Source organism: Grus americana, chromosome 5 (genome assembly GCF_028858705.1).
Source record: "Grus americana isolate bGruAme1 chromosome 5, bGruAme1.mat, whole genome shotgun sequence".
In the NCBI taxonomy this organism is placed as follows: domain Eukaryota; kingdom Metazoa; phylum Chordata; class Aves; order Gruiformes; family Gruidae; genus Grus; species Grus americana.
The window spans coordinates 9,253,892-9,281,243 of NC_072856.1; the positions used below are offsets into that span (position 1 = coordinate 9,253,892).

At 38.6% G+C, this 27,352-nt stretch overlaps 1 protein-coding gene across 3 annotated transcripts in view; it reads right to left on the minus strand.

The window, feature by feature from the left end:
- CSTF3 (cleavage stimulation factor subunit 3) overlaps nucleotides 1-27,352 on the minus strand; it is a 51,356-nt gene that overhangs the window by 977 nt on the left and 23,027 nt on the right. For 2 of the 3 annotated variants that reach the window (XM_054828746.1, XM_054828747.1), the window contains exons 4-20: nucleotides 15,455-15,487; nucleotides 14,969-15,066; nucleotides 13,462-13,528; nucleotides 13,331-13,365; nucleotides 13,098-13,224; nucleotides 10,346-10,423; nucleotides 9,981-10,143; nucleotides 9,347-9,456; nucleotides 8,820-8,936; nucleotides 7,597-7,671; nucleotides 6,372-6,515; nucleotides 6,178-6,280; nucleotides 4,308-4,377; nucleotides 2,810-3,005; nucleotides 1,423-1,576; nucleotides 929-1,023; nucleotides 738-798 (exon numbers count right to left, since the gene is read on the minus strand). In XM_054828746.1, the coding sequence (XP_054684721.1) occupies nucleotides 738-798; nucleotides 929-1,023; nucleotides 1,423-1,576; nucleotides 2,810-3,005; nucleotides 4,308-4,377; nucleotides 6,178-6,280; nucleotides 6,372-6,515; nucleotides 7,597-7,671; nucleotides 8,820-8,936; nucleotides 9,347-9,456; nucleotides 9,981-10,143; nucleotides 10,346-10,423; nucleotides 13,098-13,224; nucleotides 13,331-13,365; nucleotides 13,462-13,528; nucleotides 14,969-15,066; nucleotides 15,455-15,487 (1,726 nt within the window). The remainder of the gene's footprint in view (nucleotides 1-737; nucleotides 799-928; nucleotides 1,024-1,422; nucleotides 1,577-2,809; nucleotides 3,006-4,307; nucleotides 4,378-6,177; nucleotides 6,281-6,371; nucleotides 6,516-7,596; nucleotides 7,672-8,819; nucleotides 8,937-9,346; nucleotides 9,457-9,980; nucleotides 10,144-10,345; nucleotides 10,424-13,097; nucleotides 13,225-13,330; nucleotides 13,366-13,461; nucleotides 13,529-14,968; nucleotides 15,067-15,454; nucleotides 15,488-27,352) is intronic. The other variant, XM_054828748.1, reaches the window with a different exon arrangement.

The following is a 27,352-nucleotide window of genomic DNA, read 5'->3' on the forward strand; positions in this document are numbered from 1 at the left end:
GCAAGCTTAATAAAAGAGGAAAGCCTACTGGGGAAACAGTAGAGCTAGTTCATGATTCATCAGAAAGTATGCATAGGAAGCCCATTTCTGCTTATTAACAGAGAAAGCTTCAAAAATACCAGGTATAATTTAAATAGATGTTTTCTTTTCCCTCTAAAAGAAATTAAATCCTAGCTTGCTTTCTCTCTGATCATTTGTTCCTTAAACTAACAGAGGGTATGAAAAGTAACATATCATCTGCCATAGTTTACATGAACCCTGGAGTATGGATCTGTCCTGGTTTTATATTTCAGAACTCTGCCTTTGCTGTAGGAGCTCAGAAAACTCTGCTCTTGAATTGTTCTCAAGCACTGCAATGATGTGTATTCAGAGTTACGCCTGCCAACGAACTTACCACACTGCAAATTTGTTACAGTGCTGCCAGAAATAATGCCTTGCTTCTTTCAAAGGATATTCTGAAAATCCTCATTTCTTTCTTTTAACGGTTACCACCAAAATGTTATTAAAAGTGGCAGCTGGTGATTTTCAGCTTTGTGACTTTTTGACGATCTCCCCCCAGTTAAGTGTACTTAATCTCTATGTAGATTCCAACCTACAAACGTAGCCAATTCAGCAGGATACTCTTAAATAATAATTGCACATCTGTAAATGAGCTCTGGATTTTAGACAGCAAAATCCATATGTAAAACAGTCATATGCAGCACTATCCCAGACTCCAGAGTGAACAAATAACTTACTGTCTGGCAGTTTGCATCTTCTAAATATCTCCATGAGCTCATCCACTTGAACAAAGGGACCCTGATTTGTTACACACACAAAAAAAAAAGTTTAGAAGGTTATTATCAATAGAGTGATACATACTGGAGTTCTGTCAAAACAGAATCTCTTCTACAACTTTTTGAACTTTTGAGAATTCATTAAAACAAACCTGGAAACAAACAGGAGGTGGCAAGAGCTTCATGAGAACTACAGCTGCTGGTGGAACAGGAAATACACCACCTGGGACGGGATGTAAACCTGGAGCTGTGGGCAGAAAAACTGTATGAAGCCAGTGCAAGACAGCTAGACTTGAATTGCTTTTGCAGCATTATTATTTGATGCAAGTAATTACTACCCTGTCACTTTTGCCTCTACTAATTACATATTGTTTAGTCAGTGATCTGAAGTCTATGAGCAGTGTGTATAACAGCTTATTACCATTTCCCAGACCCCAAACTACTTGTACTTATTTCCATGCGATCTTGGTATTAAGTTAAATATGTATGCCTTTAGCAATCCGATTAAATAACAGCCTAAAATTTAAGTACACGTTTCGATGACTGAAGACTAGGAAAGTCTCTGTGATTAGGTTCGCTAAACACACAGGTTAATAACTTGCCACCAGGGGAAATATAACCACTTCCAAGTGAACGTCTGACTTACGTGCTAGGTGTCTTGGCTGAAATGGAATCATTTGTTGAGTGTCCGGTTTTGGATATTCAGGTTTTCTGTCTACTTCATCTTTGAGAACAGGCACAATGGACGGTGCAACCACAGGGTCTGGAATTATAGCTGCCAGCTTGGCACGGGAGACATCCTGCAAAAGCCAATTAGAGAGCACTGAACTTGGCAGGATCATGGTGCTTATTTAAATTGCAGAACAAAATATCTCTCTAGACCAGTCGCTTATTCTCACTTTGTCATCATTATAATTTCAGGTGTCTGCTTAGAAGACCATCTGGGCAAAACTTGCATGTTTTCATCAAACATTTTAGTCCTACAGTGTCCCAGCCGGGAGTGGAAACACTTGGGTTTGTTACTGAATGGGACTGTATTTGTCATTTTTGACTGGCTCCTTTTTTTAGGTTAAAAAGCTTTAGGTGAACAGGTGCAGACCACTAGGCCTTCACAACTATCATTTCTCCCTCATTTCATTCTCTAGATTGCTTTAGCTGGAAAAGAAAGCAAGCATAAGGCAGTCAGCAGGCCCGCAAAGCATCACTTCAGATAGAATTATATTTTGGCATGTTACAAGCAACAGTACAGTTACGCCTGTAACTTCAAAATAACTTTGTCCTGATTGCGTTAAAAGAAAAATATTCCGTGGTTCAATGTGACTCTTATTTCTACCTATCAGATTATTTTACAACTGTGTGAAGACTAACAATTCAGCTGCTTTGCTAACTTGGATGACTTCTGTATTTTTCAAAAATTACTTTTCTGTATAAGATATAAATGGAAGCTGAGGCACTAATTTTCAGACGTGAATCAAAGGTTCTCTTCCTGTTCATGCAAATGGAAAATAGCAGTTCCTCCAACAGAGCTGTTTCTGCTTCTCTGGCAGCCTATTTTACATCATGCTTAAACAAAACAATAAAAAAAAAAATCAACATTTTATTCTGTTCTAGTGGTTTTGCAAAGCATAATTGCCTTCCACATGACTACAATAGTAGTTAAAATACACGTGCTTAGAAACGAGATGGGAGACCACCACATACAGGTGTCTGGCCTAGACTTGACATTCTGAATAGCAGCACCGAAGCACTTTAACTGTAACAAACAACTGAAAAAAGCAGACAGCCACTAATTTCTATGGGTAATCTTCCTCAGCCACTTGCAGCAATCATTGGGACTGCAGTATGTTGGTTTTGATACGGTTCTCACTGAAATGAGTGAAATTTTGCTAACTGGAGTAGAAGGACAACCAGCGATGTTTCATACAGATGACTTGATTCTACAAAATTCTGTAAGAATTTGGGGTTTTGAAGGAGCTTAAGTTTGCTAGGACTGAAAATAACAACAGTAAAATTAAGTGTTCTTATCCACTTACCTTATAACCAAGAGCCTTCAGTTCGCTAGCAGAGCAAGGGTACAAATCCATGAACTTATACCTGTCTACCAGCAGAGCTGTTTCTTTACCCTCATATTCTTCCTTGAATGCTGTAAACCTCCGTTTTTCAACCTTCAGTATACTAGCTAGATCACCAATGTTACTTTCAAAAGCTAGAAACCGAGCCCAGATTTCCCTGTAAAAGAACAGATAAATAGACAGTTGCTGAAGGAGAAGGAATTATGGATCACGACCCAATTACAAAGCACACGAGAGATTCAAAGGAGGCAATCTGGGAACGCATGACTGTTTCTATTATTTACTCTAGATGCATCTGTAACATGCATTACTTTCCCAGTGCCTGATATATTTCTGTAAAAGCTTTCAATCTATTGGATCGTAAAGGACTTTTTGTTATGGAAAGGAGTGAATGATTCCAGCATTTGAGGTAAGCTTTTACCCTCAATGTAAGATGCATAAATAGACTTTACTCATCCCACTAGACAGAATTTCCCTCTGCTCCTGATGTGTGATGGACTTTTCAACACAGGTGATGATTTAGTTCATCTCCATACACTAGCATATTCTAGCAGGCAAGAGCAATACCCTATAACACAATAGGCGGCACTTCAGAATTTTACATTGCCCAAAATATATACAGTCACTGCTTATTTCTCTGTGGAAAATCTCATGTATAACTTAAGCAACATCTGACCATATTTCTGGTCTTGATTCAACTTTGATTTTAGTTTTGGAGTTCACCTTTGAAGAAGATTCAGCTTTTAAATTCTTGGTTTTTCTCACTTTTAAAATGGACATAAAAATACTTCTCACAAAAGATCAGAATTAAAGCGCGGAATGAATGTGCGCAGCAGTGCTATGTTTGATTTCTTAGTTTTGATGCCTATGTCTTCCAGCATAACAATGCTGAACACTTAGACTGCAAAGGGTTTGGTAAGCATTATTTCAGAGAAATAAATTGATGAAGTAGCAATGAAAATGTGGTGGTGAGTGGTTAATCCAAGTCTTTTCTGGTTCTTTCCCTATTTTATTTTCAGTTGGCTGGGAGCTGCTCAGCATCCTCCTCAATAAACTCCTGACTCCCGTTCTCTAACATAATGCTCCTGAAAGATTTTTTCAACTCCCTCTCCCCATCTACCTAAAATGTCTCTCTGGTGAGTGGTATGTGTCATTAGCCACACCACCTGCTCAAACACTGAATCCTTACTGCGCAGGACTCTATCCTCACTCTATCCTCAGCAATCCTGCGTCAATGAGGCTTTAAAGTCAATAAATTAATGAATTTCACTGCAAGTGGAATAGGGACGTTCACAAATTTGTCATGGTTGTTGCTGTTTTGGACAGCATGAAGGGGGGAAGGAACATCTGTACTGAATTTTGTCCTGCTGTTCGTTTTTTCTAGTTTCTGTGGGATCTTTGTAGTTGAAAGGGGTTATGTATCTTTTTTAGCGTAGTGCAACTGCTTTTGCGGACGTACCCAGATTTCTCAGGTGGAAGGCTCCCTGAAGTTAAAACACGTTCAAACAAAACTCTTGTATTATTGTCCTCTTTAAAAATAGAAAGAAAAGAGAAAAATCACACTGAGTAAAATATATTAAAGACAACTTAAAATAATTTCCAAAGAAATGTGTACATCAAATAAGGCTGACATTCTGATACCTGGATTTGAATTTCAGTAAGTTGAGAAAAAATCTGAACATACATAAAACGTTACCAATGTTAAATTCTACTGTGAATTTGTTATTTGAAAGTCTATTTTTGTTGATAGCAACAAACCAATCCTAATAGGTGTTCTTTTACAACAGTGCAGCTATTGCTTGGCATCTCTTCAGGATCATTTGTTTTTTTTCATTTTCTTTATCACAATGGCATATCTCAGTAATTTCAAATTTAGCCTTTCAATTCATTACTTCCCTTTTAGATTAGGGCAATATTAATATGCTTCTATATTCCTCAGAAGTCCTCCCGAAATTATTAGACCTGGTTCCCAATGAGGAGTCAGCCTTTGTACATTGCCAGCTGGGGGAACGGAGTGGTTGGTGGTTTTGTTCTTAAAATTGCTAGCATCTGCCCTGTCTCTCGCTGTGTATTTTACCATATCTTACATTTACAGGAGTTGAGCAATCAATTTTGTTTTTCAATAAAGTCTACTGGGTTGCTAAGACAGAGCGATACACTGGCAAATTTTAAGATATTTTTTTTCTGATGGCAATCTGTTGAAAAGGCATTGCAAATATTTATGTAGACCTAAAATAATTTCTTGCAAAATTAAATATACTTTGACTTGAAAAAAAACAATCTCTGTTTACAGCTCACAGGAGGAAAAAAGCTCTAAATCTGTTCAAACTTTCAGAGCCTGGGGAAAAAAAAAAAAAAAGTACTGTAGTCTGACAGGAGAGATTCCTGTGCCGAGTGCCTATGGAATGCACCGTCAGGTGCAGAAGATCCAGCAGCAGAGCTACCTGCAGCCACCGCTCACACCTGCGGTGTGGAGGCTGGCTCACAAAATTGAGCTAGCAATTCCTAATAGAACCCAGATTGTGTCACACCTCTGTGGTGTTATGCTACACAGACTGAGCTAGAGTATTGAATGCTTGAAGAAATACCCGAAGAAATCTGAAAATCTAATGGGTATCTGGCAGACAGGACTGAGCAGAGGAAGAACCCGGGATGAACTGCTCTTCTGCCTCTTCTCTAATTCCCCATGAAATGTGGGCCAGGACAGTCCCACACAAAGGTCTCTGTCAGCCCCGGCTCCCCACAGCAGCTGGGGTTTCTTCTGACATCGCTGTTCACTCCTGCGTCAGGGAATCCCGCAGAGAGACTCTCTGCCACCCCCACCACCCCCCACCAGCCCGAGGAGCTGGGCACCCTGCCCCTGCCCCCTGCATTGCAAACCAGTTCCCCGCTACTTCCCAGCTGGACTGATATTCACAATGTTGATTTTATATGTCGCTCATCTCATCCATTTGGGGACCAACTAACCCATCGTTCCTCTCATGCTGATTTCAACCTCCTATAGATCTGTTTCCCAGGGATTCAGCTGTCTCAGTGTACTCCCCCCAGCTCAAGCAGATGCTGTAAAACTCCTGCAAAGCAAGTGAATTGCAGTTTGGAAAGTTCACTCTCCTCTATTCAGTAGAATCAAGACCTGATGTCAATGCCCTTCTGGAACTTCAGTAACAAAACAGCAGGTTTTTTTCCAAATTAATTGCTGAGTTTTATGAAAAGGTTTCATTGCTCTTCAAGAAGAATTCAAACTAAAATACAAAGAACTTGGCCTGAACCTAAACTCACAGACAAGGCACATTAATGCTTCATTAGACCTCTCAAAGCTTAAAGCTTACCATTAAGGTGAGAAAGGTAGTCGATATATGCCAGTACGTATTCTGGAATGTCTCCATATTTTTTCAGTCCTAGCTCAAAAATCTTGAAGGCCACAGACTTATCCTGCAAACATTAGAAAAAAAAGTTATTAGCTTCAGTGAGCTATGCACCCTCCTGACACTTTTTTAACATCAAATTGAGCATCTGTGATTACCTTACTACAATAATACTCCATTAAAGCTGCTGTAACATAGACGTGATGGCGGGTCCGGGCATCCTCTCTTGCTTTCTTAAATATCATTCTTCCAGATTTTATGCCTTCTGCTCGCCTTGCAAATTTCATATATTGGATATAAACCTAAGGTGTATATTAATATTTATATCGTATCAGTGCTAACAAAGAATACTAAAATATAATGAAGTTTCTTACTATATCTGGAATAATCTTTACTCACAAAATACAGCTAATAAGTAAAAATAGAAACAAGACTCTCTTGTGCCTTTATGTTGTTTTGCTATAAATACTGAGGCAAAGCTTTTTATATACTTTTTATCATTCTGTCTGCAACTATTTATGGCCTATCAAGGAAATAATGAATGTGCTATTTAATTCAATGGCCAATTTGTGATTTTCATTACTCTGGGATTTAACTTTCCTCCACTCTGAATTAGATCACAAATAACAGCATTCCTCAAATAGGAGGAACTGGTTTCTCAGAAAACATGTATTTGGGAAGCATTATGATCTGTGTTTAATGACTAGAACATGTCAGTAAATGGATACCTTTCCTCTGACACTGACCTGTTGTTTAATTTTAGGCCTCAGACCTTCTTTTTCCTTCTCATGCTTTGTCGTGTCTATATATGAACTAAATAACTTTTGGAGGGTAGGTTACTCTCTCACATCCTTTGTTCAGTACCAGCACAGCTGGCACTACAGACAATGTTCTTTGTCACTTAAGCAGACGTACAGCAATACTCTTTGATACTTTTATGGTTCATTACAAATTTATTTCCAAACTGTATGTACACAGTACGGTGTATTTCTATGTGGGGAGAACAATAGGCAAAGGCAACGTGCTTGTAATCAGTTAAGGGGAGGCAAAGTGAGTTTTAGTTGAACCAACAAAATATACACCAATTCTTATGAGCTGCGTCATGAAATCTTTAATATCTTACACCTTCATTGCTTGTTTTATAAGATTCTCCAAAACAGACCGAGGAGAAAAGCGCACACTACTTAGTGTATCTAAGTGGATTAAAGGCGATAATCATCACCCTTGCTGAAATTTTAATCTAATCCTGTCATCTCAATACTCCACCTGCTCGATCATCCTTGTGACCCAATGAACTCCTCTAAGTACTTCCCCATTCTTTGAGGATACTCAGGTGACTGTCCATGCAAATGTGGAAAAACTCAATACTGAGGATTGTCTTACCAGGGTGGGATCAATGTCTTCAATAGCCAGGAGTCGGTTATATATGCTGTGTACTTTCTCATACTTCATTCGACTCTAAGTAAATGAAAAGGAAATACAGACTGCTTAGTAATACTACCACAAATCACCTGTGAGAATGCAAAAATCAATCTGAAGAAAAACCTCAGATTTTTCTGTTTCCTTTTTTCCCCAGTTGAACACTATGTATGCCAGTCCTTTAACTCAGATGCGGTTTTTGTCTTGTGCAGTCATTTCTTTACTTCCCACATGAATTTCTCACTAGTGCTCAGGTACATGCTTTTCAAGAAACTCTGAAGTATAATTTAGTAATACTGCAGCAGAACTGCCATTCTAGGTGTTTGCAATAAGACAATTGTTTCCTTTACCGTCTAAAAGTAACGTGCAGACAGCTAGAAAAACCACCTTCGTCACTCTCCAACCTACGCATATCAAATAATCCATTCTGTTCCCTGCCAGCTGCAGCCCTCCAAGTTGTATTGTGCAAGCTTAAAAAATGTAAATTGCTAGTACACTTAGGATACAAGAGGCTGCACTGAAAGCCAAGGAAGGTTGTTTTTTTCTTTAAGGACAAAGGGTATTTTTTTCTGTGGTCCTCAGGATGTTCCTGCAAAGACTCTTCCATGTTATGGTAAGTGGGCAAAATATATCCTGCAGAGGATTTCATAGCCCTCATCTGATCAGTGGGAAAAGGCTTTTATTCCTGATGGTTCATGTGCAAAACCAAGCATTGTTGGGGCACTACTCATTACGGAGGCTGTGCAATACGGTGGCAGCCTGGGTAAAAAGGTTTCTCAAGAAAGTTGCCGTACAGGGTGCCTTCCATCTTCCCTCACAGCCATGCAAATATAAACATGAAACCCCCAAGAATTAGATAGGAAAAGTGTTCTTTATCTCCATTTTAAACGTGAAGAAGCTGATGCTCTGGTAAATGTAAATCTGTCACCTTTCAACTTCATAGTAATATGAAAAATATAATCAATATTTAAGTGGAAAGACAATTTTCAAAAATTTTGTAACTCATGCTACGGGCATTTCCTTTCCATTTTGTCAGCTCAGTCTCAGAAACACTGTAGGTTAAGGCTACAAGAATCAGTAAATTAATTCTATAGAATTCTGTGTATTCAGTATGTTTCAAATAAATGACATTATCGCTGAGAGATGTCTTTGGGTTTTAACGTCGGTACATCACTATTTTTGCTCACCTCTTCATAATCTGCATATGCAAAATAAAGAAGCATATTCTTCTTTAATAAAGTGCTGATCGCTCTTTCATAAATATTAGCAGCCTCATCACTGAAAAGTTTAGCATTGTTCATGTCCTGTTATAAAATAAGTATGATAATATAATTGTTCAGCATCTGTGACAAGGCAAATCTATGGAATATCTTACGTGTGTGAAAAGTCCCAGTGAACTTTCATGCAGTGCTCCAACAAAGAGAAAATCATCTCCCCAGTGCTTAAGGAACCACAAAGTCAGGCCAAACCTCCCCCACCCGCCAGACCCAAAACCAGCCAACACTGAAATATTTTTTTGTAATTCTTATTTGAAATGCAAATATTTTTATTTCTTAAAATAGCCCAAATTTTAAAATTCTGAGCACGACACAACTTATGGTGCTAAATATTCTTTACACTCTCCTCCTTGGTTCTTAAGTATATGAGGAAAAATTAACAGTACACCATGTCAAAGCAATGAAATAGGAAAGAAAACCAATGGCAATCTGCTTACCCCTTTTTCAGCCAGCAGTTTACTAGATTGCTCGAGGTACTGTGCAGCTTCATACCAGATATCTGGGTGATGGCCCAGAACCAAAAGGCATTGCTCATAGGCAAACATAACTACGGGGGGAAATGAGAGAAATATTCCTTGTATGTTATCGCAGAAATGGTACCGTCTTGCACAATGGAAGTATGAAATACAAAAACCAGCAAATAAATTGGGCAATATTAACACTAATTGGCTTTGAATACAATGATCACAACTGCAGTTATTTAATTGCCAGGAACTTTACGAATTATAACCATCAGCTAAAACCTGCCTCCTCCACAGCGGAAGAAGCAGAACTCATTCAAGAACATCAGCCATAAAATCAGGCTGCGATCCACTGTTGCCTGACCTCCAATGGTGGTTCAGTGGCACATGACTATAGCACCGTACCCCAAAATCCATGTATTGCTTTCAGCTTGGTTTGAGCAAAAATTAAACAGTAGTTTAGAAGAAATACCCAAAAAATTCAAGAAACTTGATCAACTTCTGCCACAGCATGATCCCTGAACACTGAAGCACATCATTACTTACAGTGGAGGTCATTAATGGAGCTAAGAAATACAATTCTACACGTCCTAGTGCAGGATCTGATTACCTCTTTTTGTTATGAGAGTTTGATCTTCTGTACGCAGAGGATTGCTCTTTTCCCACTGGATGTATTTCTTCCACATGTCTACCTGCTGAGCCTCTTGTGGGGTATTTTGCGGGGGGACAGAGGGAGCATTGCGGTCCAGACCTTTCATCACTGTCTCATATTCCTGAAACAGAAGCAATGTTTTGCAGAGCAGATTTCAGCACATTAAACACTTATTTTAGGTTACGCTTTACCAAACTGATACAAATATTGTAGCATACCAACGTTATTAGTCTAACGCACACTTTTATTTGAAAATAAGAACCAAGTTTAATGCTAGTTTGTAGAATTAAATGGAACAAAGAAAAGTCAACAGAAGGCTGTACCTTTGCTACACGTCGTGCATTCATATAATCTCTACTCCTGTCTTCAATCATCTTCTTAGCTAAGTGAATATTGATGCCCTGGAAAAGGGTGAAAAAAGGAATTGGGAATGTGCAATTTCACTCTGGAATGACTGAATCTCATTTCATACAGAAAAGAGCTTGAAAGGGGATGCAAAAGCAAGCAAGGGCAAAGTTATTTTAAAACACTGATCTCGAAAGGTACTGCATTTCTCCTAATAAACGTATCACAAATGGGCAAGAGCTTATTTATCAGAGAATAAACTCACTACTAAAAATCAGCTGCCCTGAAGTACCTCAGTATATTTTTAATCACTTACAGCTTTCAAAAATATAGTGAACTTTACATAAATCTGCTGGGGGAGAAAGTGGAAAGAATATTTGTGATTTACATGTTTCCTTTTAAATCCTGGTCAATGCCTAGTCAGAGTCAGAGCTCCCTGCCTTGCTGCTGCTGATCAAGTGAAGACTGAGACAGCATATGAGCAGGTCAGTTTTCCTGGACAAGTAGTAACAGAGGTTGACCTCAAAGCTCCAAGCTCTGCCTTCTCCTCTGTTCCTGAAGTTAACGGACAGCTTTTAAAAGAGGTTTTATTCAATACACACCCTGCCATACACGTACCTTTGTCAGCTGAGACTTGAGACCTGTCACCGCAGAGCGACACCGCTCCAGGACCGCACGCATGCGCAGAAGGCCCAGCCGTGCTGCTGAGCAAGAGCAGCGTGGGGTTTGGGGCTGCCAGGTGCCCAGGTACAAGCCACGCCTTGGCATCAGAGACATAGGCCTGGTCACAGGGTCCCAGGCATGAACACAATATTGAAGAACCACTCTTACAGCAAGATAAGCAACTGCCCTTTTGTTCACGTCTGTATCCCAGTGGATTTTGCAGGTGTGGTTGTCAGGACTGAGGAAGGTGAGCACAGCTTTCAGTCCTATTCCAAACAGGCACCCGAGCTGTGTACTGACTCAGTCCAGCAGCAAGGTACCATCTGGACTCACACAGAGCGCTGAAGAGATGGCTATCTGGGCCAGTTAGCATACAAAGCCAGCAATGCCCCATTTAACCCAGGACCAGGCTGAGGACGCAGCAATGTTCTCCCAGGACGCACTCCCAGCCTCATGAGGTGCAGCCATGTGGCTTTGTGAGCCAAAGATTGTCACTTCTCTGTCTCACTAGGGGTGTTACCACTTCTGACTAAGTGTTGAATTAAAGATACTGGTGACTGACAGGCTGACATTGCTACCCAGTGCTACTAACTGAGCTAAAGGGAAGCTTGACAGCCAGTAATCTTTTTATTGAGACCTGCACATGATTGCTGTGTTGTTGGGCTACTGATGTGGGGAATCATTTTGCCCTCAAAAAGCCCTTCTGGTAAGCAGCACATCCTTCCCCATGCCATGACACCTGCAAGCAGCAGCACTTTCCCTTGAGGCCAGCCTAGCCACAACAGATGTGCAGAAATCCGCGTCCAAGCAGAGCACTGGCCCTTGGCTTTCAGCAACTCTGAACAGCCCGAGGGACTGGTTCGTGTTACAGGTGTCAGCCAGAGCCGCCTCAACTAGAAGAAGATATAGAATGAATGTAGGACAGGTTTCAGCTATCATTTTGAGAATCTCCCTACCCATTAATGAAAGTAGTAGGAATCAGCAGCGTCAGCCTTCACTTACTATGTGGGAGGAGAAGAGGAGGGTGACAGGGAAGTTGTATGGGAATTTTCCTCCAGAGGAGGAGGCATGTTGCTGGGTATGTTCCCTGGAGGTCAGCAGGCCCTCTGTGGTATCCCTGAGTACCAACACGGTGATGAGCTGTTACAGTACACGCTCGTGGCTGTGGATGCCAGGAGGTACTCTCCCATGGCTAAGCACAGTGGCCCTATTAGTGCCAGGTCACCAATCCTACAACTTCCATAATTAGCAACAAGGAAAGAGAAATTGTCCCTTCTTTCCTGCTCAGTTCACAGCTGACCCACAGCATGCCGGCATCTGCAACCCCGGTGCAGTACGCAGGACAAGCGGAGTGCTATATTAGCATCTGTGCTTCAGGGTGCCGAGCAGGACAGCATCTACTCTCAGTTCTGCATTCACACCTCTGCTGATGGGGATAGCTTAACAAGCCATTGCTAAATGTGTTTACAAATACACTATAAAGGTGTAGCTACAAATTAGCATGCAAGGGCAAGGAGCTGAGGTTATGCTTGCTGAAGACAGTGTGATAGCAGGCTCACCTGAACTGAGGCTGTAATGGCTTCAGGTGAAGGATGGTGAGGAACATTTTATATGTGCTTGAGACTATATAACTTAATACCACAAAGGAAGTCCAAACCATCGAATGAATGCCATTTTACCCTGTTCAACTATAACTGAAAGGAGGGGAGTGCCTCCTTGGGGAAGTAAGCTCTCATTGCCAGCTGATCTGCTCTAGCTTCCATTAAATATATTCTCTGTCATTGATACCAGTGATTTATAATTCACTAGCAATTCTACTGAGCCAACTGGGAAATGGGACAGCTAAATGTATCCTATAGAAAGACTTTAAAATAAAAAATAATTATCACTCAAGTACCTGTACAGTTTTGCCACAGGTCTTGGTACATACTGCACACGCAAAATGTATTTATACTGCCAGCCATCTCTTTCACACATAATTCTTTAGTGGATATACTTTGGGCACCACACTTAATTATACGATTCTTTTTTTAAAATGTCACAAGCAAATTTCATGTTCTTGATTACCTCTTCGTATTTGTTATAATCTCTCCAGAGTTGTTCTATGTTTATCATTGGATTCACGCAACCACGCTGGTAAACCCTACGGACAGCTGTTATCCTCTGGTTTTCTGCATAAGATCCTACTGCTTCTCTAAATAGTGGGGAGAGAGATTAACGTCAGCTGTTACAGATCATAACTGGTATGAACATCAACATTACATTAACTGAGCTTAAAAAAATTCTTTTAAGGTACTTACACGCCCTTCAAAAAATTGATGTAATCCACCCAGATCTATGTGAGAAAAAATATTACATATAATGAAACCAATGTTTAGTTGTACTTCTTATAAAGTAAGAAAGAAAATGTTTTTTCATTAAAAAAACATACCTGATATGACATGATTTCCATGCCAATCTTATCCAGAGCAAAATCATATGCCTGAGCCATTTTTTCTCTGAGGAAAAAAACAAACCACAAAGACCATAGAGCAAGTCTTTAGTATTTAAAAGAGTCTTTATTTATTATGTTATTTGTGCAGCAAAACAAACATTGAGGTATGACAAGTATCATTCAACAGCTGAGAGTAAAAATTGGCATTCAGATAGCTTTAAATTCTGCATTTGGGGTTTTGTTTTATTTTTAAGAAAAAAAAAATTAAATCTATTGGTGGCAATCTAGCACACTAACAGCTCCTCAGACCCCCCCCCCCCCTTCCCCATTAAGTGGAAATCCATGTGTACCATGTGCACTGGAAGTTGAGAAGATAGAAAACAACTGCTCCCTACATCACCTTAGCTGACAGATGTACCTGTGGTTTATTTTTTCCCCAGAATCCCCCAAACCTTGTTGTAATTCTCCAGGAACACCAAAAGGCTGGGACAATTAGGAGTAGCTCCCCTGTGTGGAAACTGGCCAAAATCTGTCACATGATTTCTTATTCCCCCGCCCCCAAATTCAAAGTATTTTCCCCCAAATTTAAAATGTTCACAGAATATTTCCTTGGTCAAGTTTCAATGAAAACAGCTTTTTCTCTCTCCCACTTTTCTCCCAGTTTCCTTTACTCAAACATCTTTCAGTACCTTGCTACCTCCTTGACCATATTAGCAGGAAAATTAGAGGAAAGTTAAAATAGATAAAAAGATAGGGGGGGCACTGGTACTTTTTAAAAAATTGTTTCAAAACGGTCTTGTAAAAATTAAATTTAAAAATCTGTTTTTTTTCTGTTAATGTATTAGTTATCTTGCCAGTTATAATACAAAGAAATTATGGTGGGCTGGGAAAGAAAGTCTATAGATGCTGAAAGGTACTGATATTTTTTGAATCCTCAATCAGGAAGAAAAAGCGTTTAACTCAGTCTGCAGAACTATAAAAATGTTGTAAATGAAAAGGGATGAAGATTAATGCATCCCAAAATTAAGATACCCTGATTTTTATACCTTTTTACACCTGCCAAAACTTTCTCTAATTACTGAACTGTGTACTATTACTAGTCAAATATAGTCCCTCAGCTGGAATCAATGCTGAATTTTGTGGAGACTCTAAGCAGAGCACTGGAGGGGGCAGCAAATGTCCCATCTGGGGAAGAAGTGTGTCTCAGACTGGCTCAAGTATCAATCCCATCTGCAGGGAACTGGCATGGATACACCAGCTACTCCCCCGCTCTTGTCCCACCTCATTATACGGATCCAGACTAAGGAAGCAATTTTACCCAGCAAGCTCAATTAAAGAAACTTCAAAGAAAATGTTTTCTAAATGCAGATTATATATTATCCCCCGACACTCTACCAGATCATTCATGGCAAGTTTGCCACCCAGGTTCCTCCCCACCCCGTAGTCAAAAATGAAGAGACCCACGGTAAAACTAGAATAATTCAGAGCAACTCTGTTAACTTACTTGTAACTAGGTAGCTTCCCCTTGGTTTCTCGTACATAGGAAAGGTAACATTTCCATAAATCAATGTGTAAAACCTTCATAAGGCATCGCTGAAATAACTGTTTAATACATCAAGAAGACGTGATCAGGATTCCAGATATAGAAATTAGGTTTCTACTTTTAAAGCTATACATTATGAAATAAAATAACCTTTGTAATTATGACTGAGATTTGTAAGAAAGAGTAAGTTAAGCTACTCTTCCTTTTGACTAAAGCATCTCCATGCTATACAAGGGAACTGGAGAGAATTAAGCAGAGAAATTCCTCTGCACAATTCACCGATTACAGCTTGGTAGCAACGGCAAATCGACTTCAGTGATACTTCTTATCTGTATTTTTGAGTAGCACATTCAACGACAGCTATAGTTCTATTTAATCTGCTTTAGCCTAATCACAAGATACTTGTTCTTGCTATAGAGATATATTACATATATTGATAGGACTCACCTTTTCCACTTTGTCATAATTTTTTGCTTTAATCTATAGGGAAGCAGAAAAAAACAAATCACTTAAGAAACTATTTTAGAGTAGTAGGAATATATTCTTCATACAGTACTATAGCATTCCAGTTTGTAATTTGGCTGCCTAATTATATTGTAACACCACATAATGTTGCAAAAATATAATTAAACATAAAATAATCATGTACTTTGCTTGGCTTTTTCAAAATTAGCATTTTTTACATTTTATTTTTCACTGCCACTAGGGCCAAAATTTAGGTATCAGTAGGTAAAGTTGCTTTCCTGTATTCTGGTTTGGACACCCAGACTTGGCCTCTTATTGTCAGGTACTTGGTTGCCTTAAGTGCGTATACTGATTTAGGTACCAAAGCCTCTAGATCAGGATTTCTTAAATTAAGGGTAAAACACCTTATTTACAAAACTAATAGGCTAATCAATGTATTATACTTGAATATTTATTTCTCAAAGTACACTTTGCTATAATATGCTGATGCTGAGTAAGGGAATAACAAACCATGGAGAACCTGTTTTTTGACAGATGCCCCCTTCCAGGAGGGACCAAACCACGCTCACATCTCGGCACTCGTTCAGACAGCATGCACACCACAAGGGTAGAGGGTGAAATCTAGTCTTGAAGTATCAGGTTGCCTTTCAGATAGGACACAGAAAAGCATGAGACAGATGCAGAGGGGAGACTGGCACCCTTCATTCATTTATTAGCTCCAGGTACATTAACATACTAGGCAATCCGTAGAGACACACCCTGATGAAACAAGGACAATCTACAATGCCTCTAGAAGATGCTTATCTGCGTTGAAATAAAGAGCCTTTAATGAAATAAGGATTTGTTATGCTGTACTACATTTTCTTAAAGTATCAAAACTTCCTTTTCAATCTCATTGTCCTTTGTTTATTTAGGGAATTCACAGCTTTATTTCTTGGTGTGAAACACGAGAGCCACAGAGGCAGCTCTGAAAGCCTTTCCTTTTCCCCCAGCAGCACGGCGACAGGCAGTAAACAGCACCCTTTCGCACCACATATTAATTATATCATTTTTATATCATTCTCATTCTAAAGCGTGAGAGAATTTTTAATAGAAGTGTTAGGAAACACTGTCCCATCTGCAGGAGGCCTAAAATAAATAATATATCTTGTACCACACTGTGCACTACCTTTGCTCTCTGCTGTTTCCCAAGTTTCTACACCCCTGCAACACCCTGGCCTCCAAGACCCCTAAACCATAGGGGTCCCATAGAGTATCTCCATTTTTCTCACTCCTGAACAAGATCAATTAAAAATGAGAGAATTCAAACAGATTTTGCAGAAAAACTTGGCACACATGGCAGACTGGACCTTTGTGTCTGTACCGCTTTCAAACTGCAGCAGTACCCTGCCCTGGTCAAAATGATTTAAAAAAATCCAGGTTTGCAGGAAGTTAAGTCTAAGGACATCTTGCATATATAATTTTCAAAAAGTCTTTCTGCAAACTATTTGGTTAAAAGATAGCTGACCAGAGAAATTATTACAGAAATAGCATTGCTCTCAAAGAACACTTCACTAGAACAAACCAGGAGGTGGCACATCCGTGCTATGGAGAACACCTCTAACCCCTGTGGTAAAACACACAGACCCAACACACCCTCAGGTACAGGCAGATATCCTACTGCCACTTTCTCAAAGCTTTTCATGAGAAGAGCACAATCTTTCAATCTTTAAAAAGTACTTATAGTAATTGCAGGGTTGTTTAGGCAGAAGTCTTTTGTAGACACAAATTAAGGAGTCCGATCCTGCCCTATTTCTAGTTGAAGGAAAATAACTTCTTATATTTTAAATTTCTCCTCCACTGTAAAGTCCAAAAAAGACATCTGCCATTTTTACTTCAACCTTTTCTGACAGTAAGAGTAACTTTTCAGGTTTCTCAACACGTCTTAGATTATGACAAAAAGGATTTAACTCTCACTAAATAGCAAGAGCTCCCACTCTCTGCAAATTCCTTTTATCCTTGGTCACCGAGTAGAAAAGAACAAATGAATCTTGGTTTTTACATCTAGCACAGAGCACAGCTGCCTGCACTCTTTTCCCCTTGTACTTACTCAAGTAAAATCTTCAATAAGATGAGCAGTAACTTTTTTTTTTTTTTAAAGAGTGAATCCCCAGGAGATAGTATAAATCCTTTTTTTTTGGTGAAAACTAAATAAAATTAATCCATGGCTTTGCCACTGACAAAAACCATCACCTTGCAGTTATTAAAGAACAAGACCAAAAAATAATTTTTAAAAGCTCAGAATGAAAAAGCACGCAGGGCAAAAATTAAGTATGCCTTCAGGTTTAGACATGCAAAAAACTTTTTGCACATCCACCCTGAGTTACTATACCAAAGATAACTCCTAGGTTATCTGATAGGGCCGTGAATGCTGTCTGCCCACTTAGCACATCTTCCTGCCCCTTGTCACCCAAAAGCCCACCGACAACTATTACACAGCATAAGTGACCCAGACTGACCTCAGTAATTGTATACAGCATCAAGTAAGTGCACAGTAAGCCCACTTAATTGTTTACTAGAGCAGTTTTATTAGTGCGTGGCACCACTGTCACCAAGCAACAAAAAGATGGAGCACAAGGAGTACTTCTCAATTAGACTACGTGCACTTCCGATAACCAAAGACCTTGAAAGGAAATATGTTGCTAAGAAAAAAAGCTATATTCTTTATTTGCATATGTTATGACTCAAAGAACAAAATATTTTCCACATGCATTATCACATACATGAAAAGCTGCTGTCCACATCTGGACTTTGAGTCTGTTATGTATTTCTTAAATTCACACAAGTGGTTTGATATCGATATCTGAAAATTCAGAAGTCTTGGTACTGATGAAGTTAGGAGGCTGGAGATTGGCAGGATTTGTTAAAAATAAAGGAAAAGACAAAAGCAGTATTGGCCAATGCTTACTGGGTCTCTCTCACTGGAGAGTTTTTACCAAGCCCCCACAGCCAGAGGGAAGAGCAGCTATTTCTTCTGCAGGAATTTGTATTTCTTGGCTCACCGCTCCCCAAGCAAACCCTGGCACAAGGACACCAAGGGATGGGGAAAGCTCATCCCCAGAGAGGGCAGATGCTGCCCCCAGGACCCAGCATCACACATATCTGTTACGTATCTTCTTTTCCCTATTACTGACGCAGGAACAGGCAGTGATTAGACGTGGACAAGCATTAAAGGATTTACATTAATATGGTATTTTTATCCTTAATGACAAACGTAAAGTGAACTATAGATCTTTACAACAGATTATCCTTCAATTTCTACCGCTACCTGTATTCCTGTTCCAATTGCTTTAATTCAAGAGGTAGGCATTACCCTGATGGAGGCTAACATATAGGAGTGTCTCCACCACGAATCCACCACCTACAGAACAAGCTCAGGCATACCATCATTCTAAGGTAAAACTGGTATATATGAATATCTCCCATCCATCCTTGAACACTATACAAAGACCACCTAGTCTGACCAGCTACACTTGGACACTCTTGCAGTAAAATGCATCTGACCTTGCCTTCCTCTGCCTGTGACAATGAGAAATTCCAGCTGTTTTGCAGAAAAAGTAACTTTAAGTTTGATGCTCCAATAGGAAATCTAAGTTATTACTGTATCAGCTTTGTACAAGATGAAGTTATAATAACAGGGTCAAATTTCTTCCCAGAATACACAATATGTTTCCCAATAATGAGCTTCACGAAAATTCAAGGAAAAAATTTAATCCTTAAATTATGTCACACTTCACCCTTATTAATACTTATTAAAACACATATGTATAATTTATGATTATGCAAAGCAAGTGATTTATTAATCTAGACACTTAGGACTATTTGTAGTTGTCTGGAAACATACAACACAAATCTAAAAAGTTTGCTTGTTTTATTTTAACCTTTTCAGTGTTTCTTGGTTTCAACCAAGCTCCTAAGGAAGCAAGGTCAGCACACAGTACTCGAGGATCTGTGTAGCTTTTTCTACCATCAATCTCATTTCCTTCTTCTGGGCCTCACTTATTTCTATATCCTAACTCTCTCTCCTTTTTCAATGGTTATTTTCCACGGAAAAAATTCATTTTCTCAAATGTTCCCTTATCCACTGCCTCCAGCTCTCCCTTGCGTGAGGCAGATCCTCTTGCCCTCTTTCCTCCCCACCGCCCCTGCACTGGTCTCCCATGGTTTTTGGAACATTTTTCGGAGAGAAACGCCACACGCCTCTGGCAAACTGCACCAGCTGATGAGGGACAGGCTGGGAGAGAAGAAAACACCACAGCAGCGCTGGCATTAACTTTCCAAGGATTTAGTTCATAGTGACAGGTATTTTTAGAACTACTATTTCATGAAAATCTGGTTTCATTATAAACATTACCATGTATGCAACATCTTCATGGTTCGGAGTACAAAATTACAACCAGAGCATACATTTATTTGGAAGTATTGATTTTGTTTACTAACTGAAGGGAGCTCACCATTAAAGACCTATAGTCATTCATGCAGTTAGATGACTAGGTATTAGGTCATTAGAAACTTTTCTTTTTTTACACCTTGATTGTTAGGGTAAAATAATCAACTACCCACTGTCAAGTCCAGCGGGATGTAATTTGGGTCTCTACTAATCTAGAACTGTAGATGTAATAAAGTACATTCATGTTTCTCTACCTGTTTCCAAAATATAGGTTAGGGCTGGCTGGAGAGATGTTCACACTTTAATTGCAGAATAAATACTGCTTGGACCATAGCAATTCAAACTTTTCAGACTGCCTCAAAGAAATGTCATCTTTGAAAGGATGAAGAGAGCAACACGTTAATTCATTCTCCTATCTTTAGCTCATTCAGCCTTTTGCTATTTGTTGAGGCTTCTAGTCAGTGACTAATTGTGTGAGCACTTAACATGACAAACTCATTTCCTACAGGTCAAATAACAGCAATTACCTTTGCAAATAGCAAACCAAGCTCTGCTCAAGTACATGAAATGCAGGACTAACATTGCACTTGCATGTGGTCATTAACCCAAGGAGGCTGCATTATAACTGCCTAGATAACTGGATGTAAAACTTATCTTATGTATGCTGAAAAAGGCTTAACCAATGAAATTCCTTCTTTAAAAACATTAGCATGTAATTACAGATGGAATTTATGTAATATATAATTTTACTACAATTTGTACTCGATAAGGATTGAATGGTTTGGTGTTTCTGCAGTCTTCATTCAGAGATTTAATACTTCTTGTGAAAATACAGCTTTTATCTTGCTATTAGTAAAGACTGCAAGGAAGAGATATAGTACACCAAGTACAGGAAAACTCATTTTCTCAAAATGTAATAAGATGACATTCTAAGTATTTTCATTCAGTATGGTGTGAATTTTCACATTCACATGGTTACGTGTCTCAATTTCGAAGTCTGCCATAAAATCAGCTGTGAAAAGTTCCTTAAAATTATTCTAAATGAAATGCCTCCAACTACTATTACATGTTTTATTTCTAGAGCTTCCACAACCATGGCATTCATCAAAATTTTAAAATCATGTGGTTTCCACTAGATATACCATCACTTGAAAAGCAGTCTCCTTACAGGATGCAGTCACAGCTGCCATGTAGATGGCTACAATACAGAGCCAAATAAAAGCACACCATTTTCCAGTCTGCTTCCTGATCACAATCATCTTTTCGCTTTTGCAGTTGTTTCCCGATTAACAAAATAGCGGCCTATCATCTATCTGCATTTATATTTCGATATACTTTGAATTTGCTCGTAGTATTTAAGAATGTCAACTTTTCAGTAACTAAGACTATTGTTTAAGCTAATGAACAGGACTTGTACTTTTGCAAACCCACTTATCAGTTAATATCCTAGATATATAAATATGACAACAGGCACTTACTGGGCAGCTAGTGAAAATGTTAACTTTCTAGAGCAAAATTCTGGGCCTTGTCTCCCATTTCCTCTTAAAGACAAAAATCCAGCAAAAGGCAGCCCTGTTTCCAGGAAAAGTGACCATTAGTAAATGAAGGGCAGCATTATTCCTAAGGAGCTATGCTGCAGTGGGAGATTGGGACAGGATGGTGGCAGAGCTAGAGAGACCTGCTGCGTGAATAGCCCGTGATACGCAAGGTTGCTCCTCTTGCTCTAACTTCCTGAAAATTGTGTCATTACAGTCTCATGACCCCAAGCCTTTAACACCCTTCAGGAACAATTAACCAAAGCACATTAGGTTAACACACTTTACCAACCTTTCCCCTCTCAGAGGCAGCAGCCTCTACATCAACATCTCCACCATCTAATTGTTTGGAAAAAAAAAAAAAAGCATGACTGAAGACTTGAAAAGATTATTTCTAAAACTGTGAGCATAAAACTAGATTTATCTGGAAGCTTGGGAAAGGGAGGAACGCAGCTGTGCCTGGCCGGGAGTGGTGAGGGAGCAGCTCAGAACAGAAGTCTTTTCAGAAAAGAGGGCAAACAAAATTGTGAAATGCTACTCTGAAGACAGAGTAACATATGCCCCAGCTAAAACAGAGTTAAATAATTCATAATTTAAAAAACTATGTAAACAAGTAATTACCAATTAAAAAAAATCTACAAGAGGAAGACGCTTTTTTGTTTTATCTATTAGACTACAAAAAACCCAACACCTTTTATTTTCAGCTGCATCAAGAAAGAAATTAATCTGCAAGAACACATGAATATCCTTAGGTATCAGCAAACTGTCTGCATTGTAGGAGTGCAGTAATACAAGGACTGAGAATCTGGACAACCTTGCTGAACAAACTTACAGTAAATGGATTGATCTAGACGTGAATAAAGATCAATGCATTGCAGTAAAGAAACTTAACTTTGCTACTAATATAGCATGGAATATTAAAGAATTACCTACCCCATCTAATTCCTAAATATCTACTCCAGTGTAAAGAAGAACACAGACTTAATTAAGAAATAAAAGAGATCAGAGACAGAGTGACTAAAAAATAGCTACTGTGCTTTAATTTACACCTTAGTGCAATTTGAATTAATTTCCACATCCAGTCAAATCTTAAGGACCAGCATCTGCCTCTACTCCCTTACAGAAAATGTTGGCCTCTTGGTCCTGCAGTGAGGCCCTTTATTCATATTAATACTTTGAAAAGCAAGCATAAATTTCAGGCACCACTGTCAAGAGACTAGTCAGAGGCCGTACAGAGACATATTTCTTTATAGGCAGCCTTAAAAGTTATGTGTTGAGAAAACTTAAATGATTTTTCTAGTTGGAGAATGGTACTGAATGACAATCACTGATTCACCCACTATCTCATTTATTTCTGATGTTACATATACTTCTATTATTTCTTCCTTTTTTTTTTTTCAACCTGGATTACAAAAATGAAGAAGTGATTTCTCAAGCTTATTTCCCCTTTCTCCCCATCTATTTCATTCTGCTGCTATCTCTTCTCATTTTGCTTGTGTTTTATTCCTTTCCAGAAATTTCATTCCTTCTTCCAGATCAGAACATGCTTTCAGAAAGAGCATTTCAGATTTGCAGTTATGTTTAAGCACCAAACTCACCTTATGTTAATCTTTGCACTGCTATTTTCCTTCCTGACAGAGTGCATTATAGCAAATACTTATTGTGGATTAGTATAATCAAGCAAAGCTGCAGAAACAGCCCTTTTCAAGTCATGAAAAGTACACTCCATTCTTCAAAAAAAGGTAACTTCAGTTATGTTACTTCACTGCCCTACAGATCTGACATTTTAAAATTGCCTAGAAATTCGGGGTGAAGTAGAGAGCTGCTGCATCTCTCCATTTGTTTTACCTCTGAGTACTGCCTCAGTCTGCTGAACTGATTTTGCTGTATGGGTAAAGCTCACGTATATATTATAGCTCATGTCAAGCAGCAGCACTGCTAGCATTTCTTCTTTGTTCTACCTCCTCAAACTCTTCTGTCCAAAATTATTGTTTCCTCTACTAATGTTTTGAGACAACTGTCACCAACAAAATTTGCTATTAGGTATATAATCAATAGTTATACTTTCCTCCACAAATCACTTTTCATATATCCGCTCTTAGCATAAGCAGTTCTCATATGCCAACTTAAAAATCAATAGACCATAAGATCTTTTTAATAAGCCCCTTCTGTTTGCGGTCATACCATATTTAGTAGATGGAAACAAGCATTTCCTGGTTAGAGACAGACAGGACTACATTATCACTACAGTTACTTTTCTTAAATATTTTTAATAGAAATTTTGATCCATTCCTTCCTGTTTAGTCAATTTTGCCCCCTTCACTATCTTTCGCTCATTTTTTGCTTCTAACATCTTCACAGGGTTATTCTGAGATACTGTTCCTTATCCACTGATTTCACCTGACTGGCCTGCACTTTCTTTACATCACATCTTTACCTGTGGTACCCATTCTTTAATATCTTCTCAAAATCAGGAAAATGGTTATTTAGGCAATTTGCCCATTATCAAATTTAATGTAATATTAACTGTATGCAGTAATTTATAAATGCTAAGCATCCTTCTATTTTCCACTCCTTCCTAGCCAGATTCAACTTCATGCCCAGATTCTCAGTTTGTCTGCAAATCTCATTTTAATAAAAAGTCTATTTTCAGCACACCCCATGGCTTGTCATATCCTCTTCAATTTTACAGTCACTTTAAGCCACAGCAAAAAACATCAGCCCACATTCACACTCCCGCAAAATACCTTGCTTCGTTCCTGCCTGATGTATTTTTGGTTATTCCTACATACTTTAGTTCACTTCTGCTCCTCATTCCTGTTTCTCAATGTCTTGTATTTTACATAAGCAGTGGGAAGTTTTAAAAAGTGTTTTCAGATGGCTAACATTAACAGATTTACTGATGCCTTTTGCAGTTATTAGGAAGTATGCCATTTCACAAAGTAGTGCTGTTTCACCTAGAATTCATTTTATATTGGTTTAACTCTCAGAGGAATGAATTTATAGGATTCCAAAGCACATACGGCACCCACAGATTGCAAGATAATCTGTTAACATGACAAAATGCAATGAGATAAAGTAAAGACTTGCTGTCTTATTTCTTGGCCAGATCATTGAAGTTAAAAAGTTAAATGAAGAAGGAAGCATAAAAGCAAGGTATTTGGCCCATCTCACTGGGCTAGAGATCCCCGATTTGTAAACTCAGATAAATTACACCAGTTGTCTACTTCAACCATGCATCATAAGCAAAAAGTCCCTCTGCAGGGCAATGGGATTGGATATATGCACTCCGCATGTTTTTCCCAGCTAATTGAGTAAGAGAATAGGTGCCAATATCTTACACAAAGTCGCCAAACTGAGGAGCATAGGTACATTGCAGTCTGCCATCACCACTAGCGAGACACTAAGTGCCTATTTCAAGCTAAAAAATCCCTGCAATACTAAGACCTTAAAAATAAGGCAAGGACTAGACCGCTGCAACAGATTGCGTATGAGAAGGGATATGTGAAGTATTGCTACCTAGAAAAAATAAAAGCCAACCGTTTCATTACACAGATCTCACACGTTAAAATGCTTTAAGATCTAACTTAAGACCCTTAATTTGAAATCATCTAGTTGCTTTTGACTTTTAATCAGAAATCAGTGTTCATTACAGTAATGTACAGCTCATTAAAAAAATCATTCCTCCTTCGATTTTGGTATCCTCAAAATATCTTGGAGAAAGTAAGAAAGCAACATATGTAAGAAAGTGATGATTTTCTATGTAATTTGATGAAATAGCTGGTGAAAATGGACATTTTAGGGGGCATTAAGTTCCCCATTAGGTTTACAGTTTGGTGACTTCTCACTACACTCATTGCATGCCTACAGCTTTGATATTCTTTTCAAATATGCTTGCATAAAAGTGCAGAAAAGGATAAGTTTGATAACCGTAATTGTTTCACACAATTATATTTCAGAAAAATATTTTTGTAGAATAATAATTACTGGTTTTTTGCATGGAAATTTTTAATAATTCTCCTTCATTCACCAAGATTATATGTTAATAATACATCTGAACAAGCTAGAATTTCAGAAAGATCTTACTTTTTAAAGGGATCCTTGAATATCTATTTAAAAAAAGAAGCAACATATCTAGAAGGCAGCAAAGGTCCCTTAAACAGTCTCCACACTGACTTAGCAAAAAGGGCTAATAGTCCAAATGAAGAAATCTTAGGACCAAAAAGTACTTCTGCCCTTTTGAGTGGTCAAATTCATTCAGAGACCATGCATTAATTCCTACCATTTTCTAGAGTGGATCTGGTCTAATAAAAGTTCTCTCCAAAATAAAGACAGTCAAACAAACAATTATCCTACGAAAAAGGAGAACAAGCTGCTCAAAGAGTAAAAAAATGGTACTAGAAATGTCATTGTATCATACGGCATAATTTTCTTACTGTAAGCACAGGACTAGCTTGACCTGTCAGCAAATTGTTCTTATTGTTTCATCTCCATGGTTGGAAGGTAAAGACCAATTTTCCAATAATTTGTTGCAAAAATGGCCCAAAGAATGGTTCTCAGAATCATTAGATTGGTCCTAAGTCTCCACAGGTGCCCAGAGGCTCTGATGTTTGACCACAGAAGAGAGTTTTCTCATTACAGGAAAACAAGAATCAGAAATCTAGAAGTTAATAGTGGACAATAATGCTCAGGCACAAGTAATTCTCTGCAATTGTGTTGCAGCATCAATTTGCAGTTGACAGGATGTATACTGCCTTACAAAATAAACCTGACTAAACCCAAACCAAGTGCACATGAACTGTAATACTACAAAAATAATCTTTTAAGGAAGGCATGTGAGTCCTGGCTTTGCCATGGATTTCCTATGAAATCATGAAGAAACATTTTAAAATGTCAGTCATTGACTAAACTAGGAAATTAATCTGCCTCAGAAATGTAAGATTAACCTAATGACTGAGCTGGTTTTGTTCTACAGCAATGAGATATTCCAGCTGAAGTTCAGGGAATTAGCAGCTGCCCTAATAAAAAATCCTTCATACGTCTGTCAGAAATCAAGGAAATTCTCTACTGTTTCCTGAGAATGCATGCTCTTAATCATAGTTACTGAAAAGTCTCATCTATAATGTTAAAAAAGGAAAGACTGTATTTTAGAAGTCAATTACAGAATTAAAAATCCAGATTTCTGTCTTTTGGCAACAAAGAGGAAACAAAATTCACTATAGAACTGGCCTTCGGTGATAAGAATTAATAGTTTCCTTCAACATAGGAGTTTTACTGCAGGGTCTTCTCAATACCTAGTTACCAAGTCTGGATTGATCACACACAGCCTAATCCAAACCCACATGAACAATGCAAATCTTTTTGGTTAAAAACTTGATCCAAAAACATTTAGGTGGATAGACTCTGCACACCTATTCTGGGTCCTCTGTTTCCAGAATACTTGAATTTGAGTGTAATTACTATCCCAGCTAATCAGACTGCTTAGTACATTAAAAATCAGGTTTCTAGAACATTTATATGCTATACTGCTTTCTCCACTCAAACACAAGTACAGGTTTTCAAGTGGCTTCCCCTTCTCCCTCCCTTTTAAACTTTAGCTTGATGCCTTCAAAGGTTAAAACTAAGCCTGCTGGGCTTCCATCTCTGGGAATAGTCCCACTAGTCATAAAAAAGATAAAGAAAAAATATACGTACAGCTACTTTTAAATCTATGAGTTGATATTAGTGCTTAGTAACTTAAACTACCTTACACTTGAATAATTGGCTACACAGAGATGCACTGGAGTTGGAAAATAAAAATATAGGTTACACATTCTCATGCTTTAGAAATGAAAGCTACGTAGGTGACATTTCTAAGGAAGGGGGTTAGCTCCACAGTGTCTTTAATTTTACAGGTCAACTCAAAATAGCTTACAC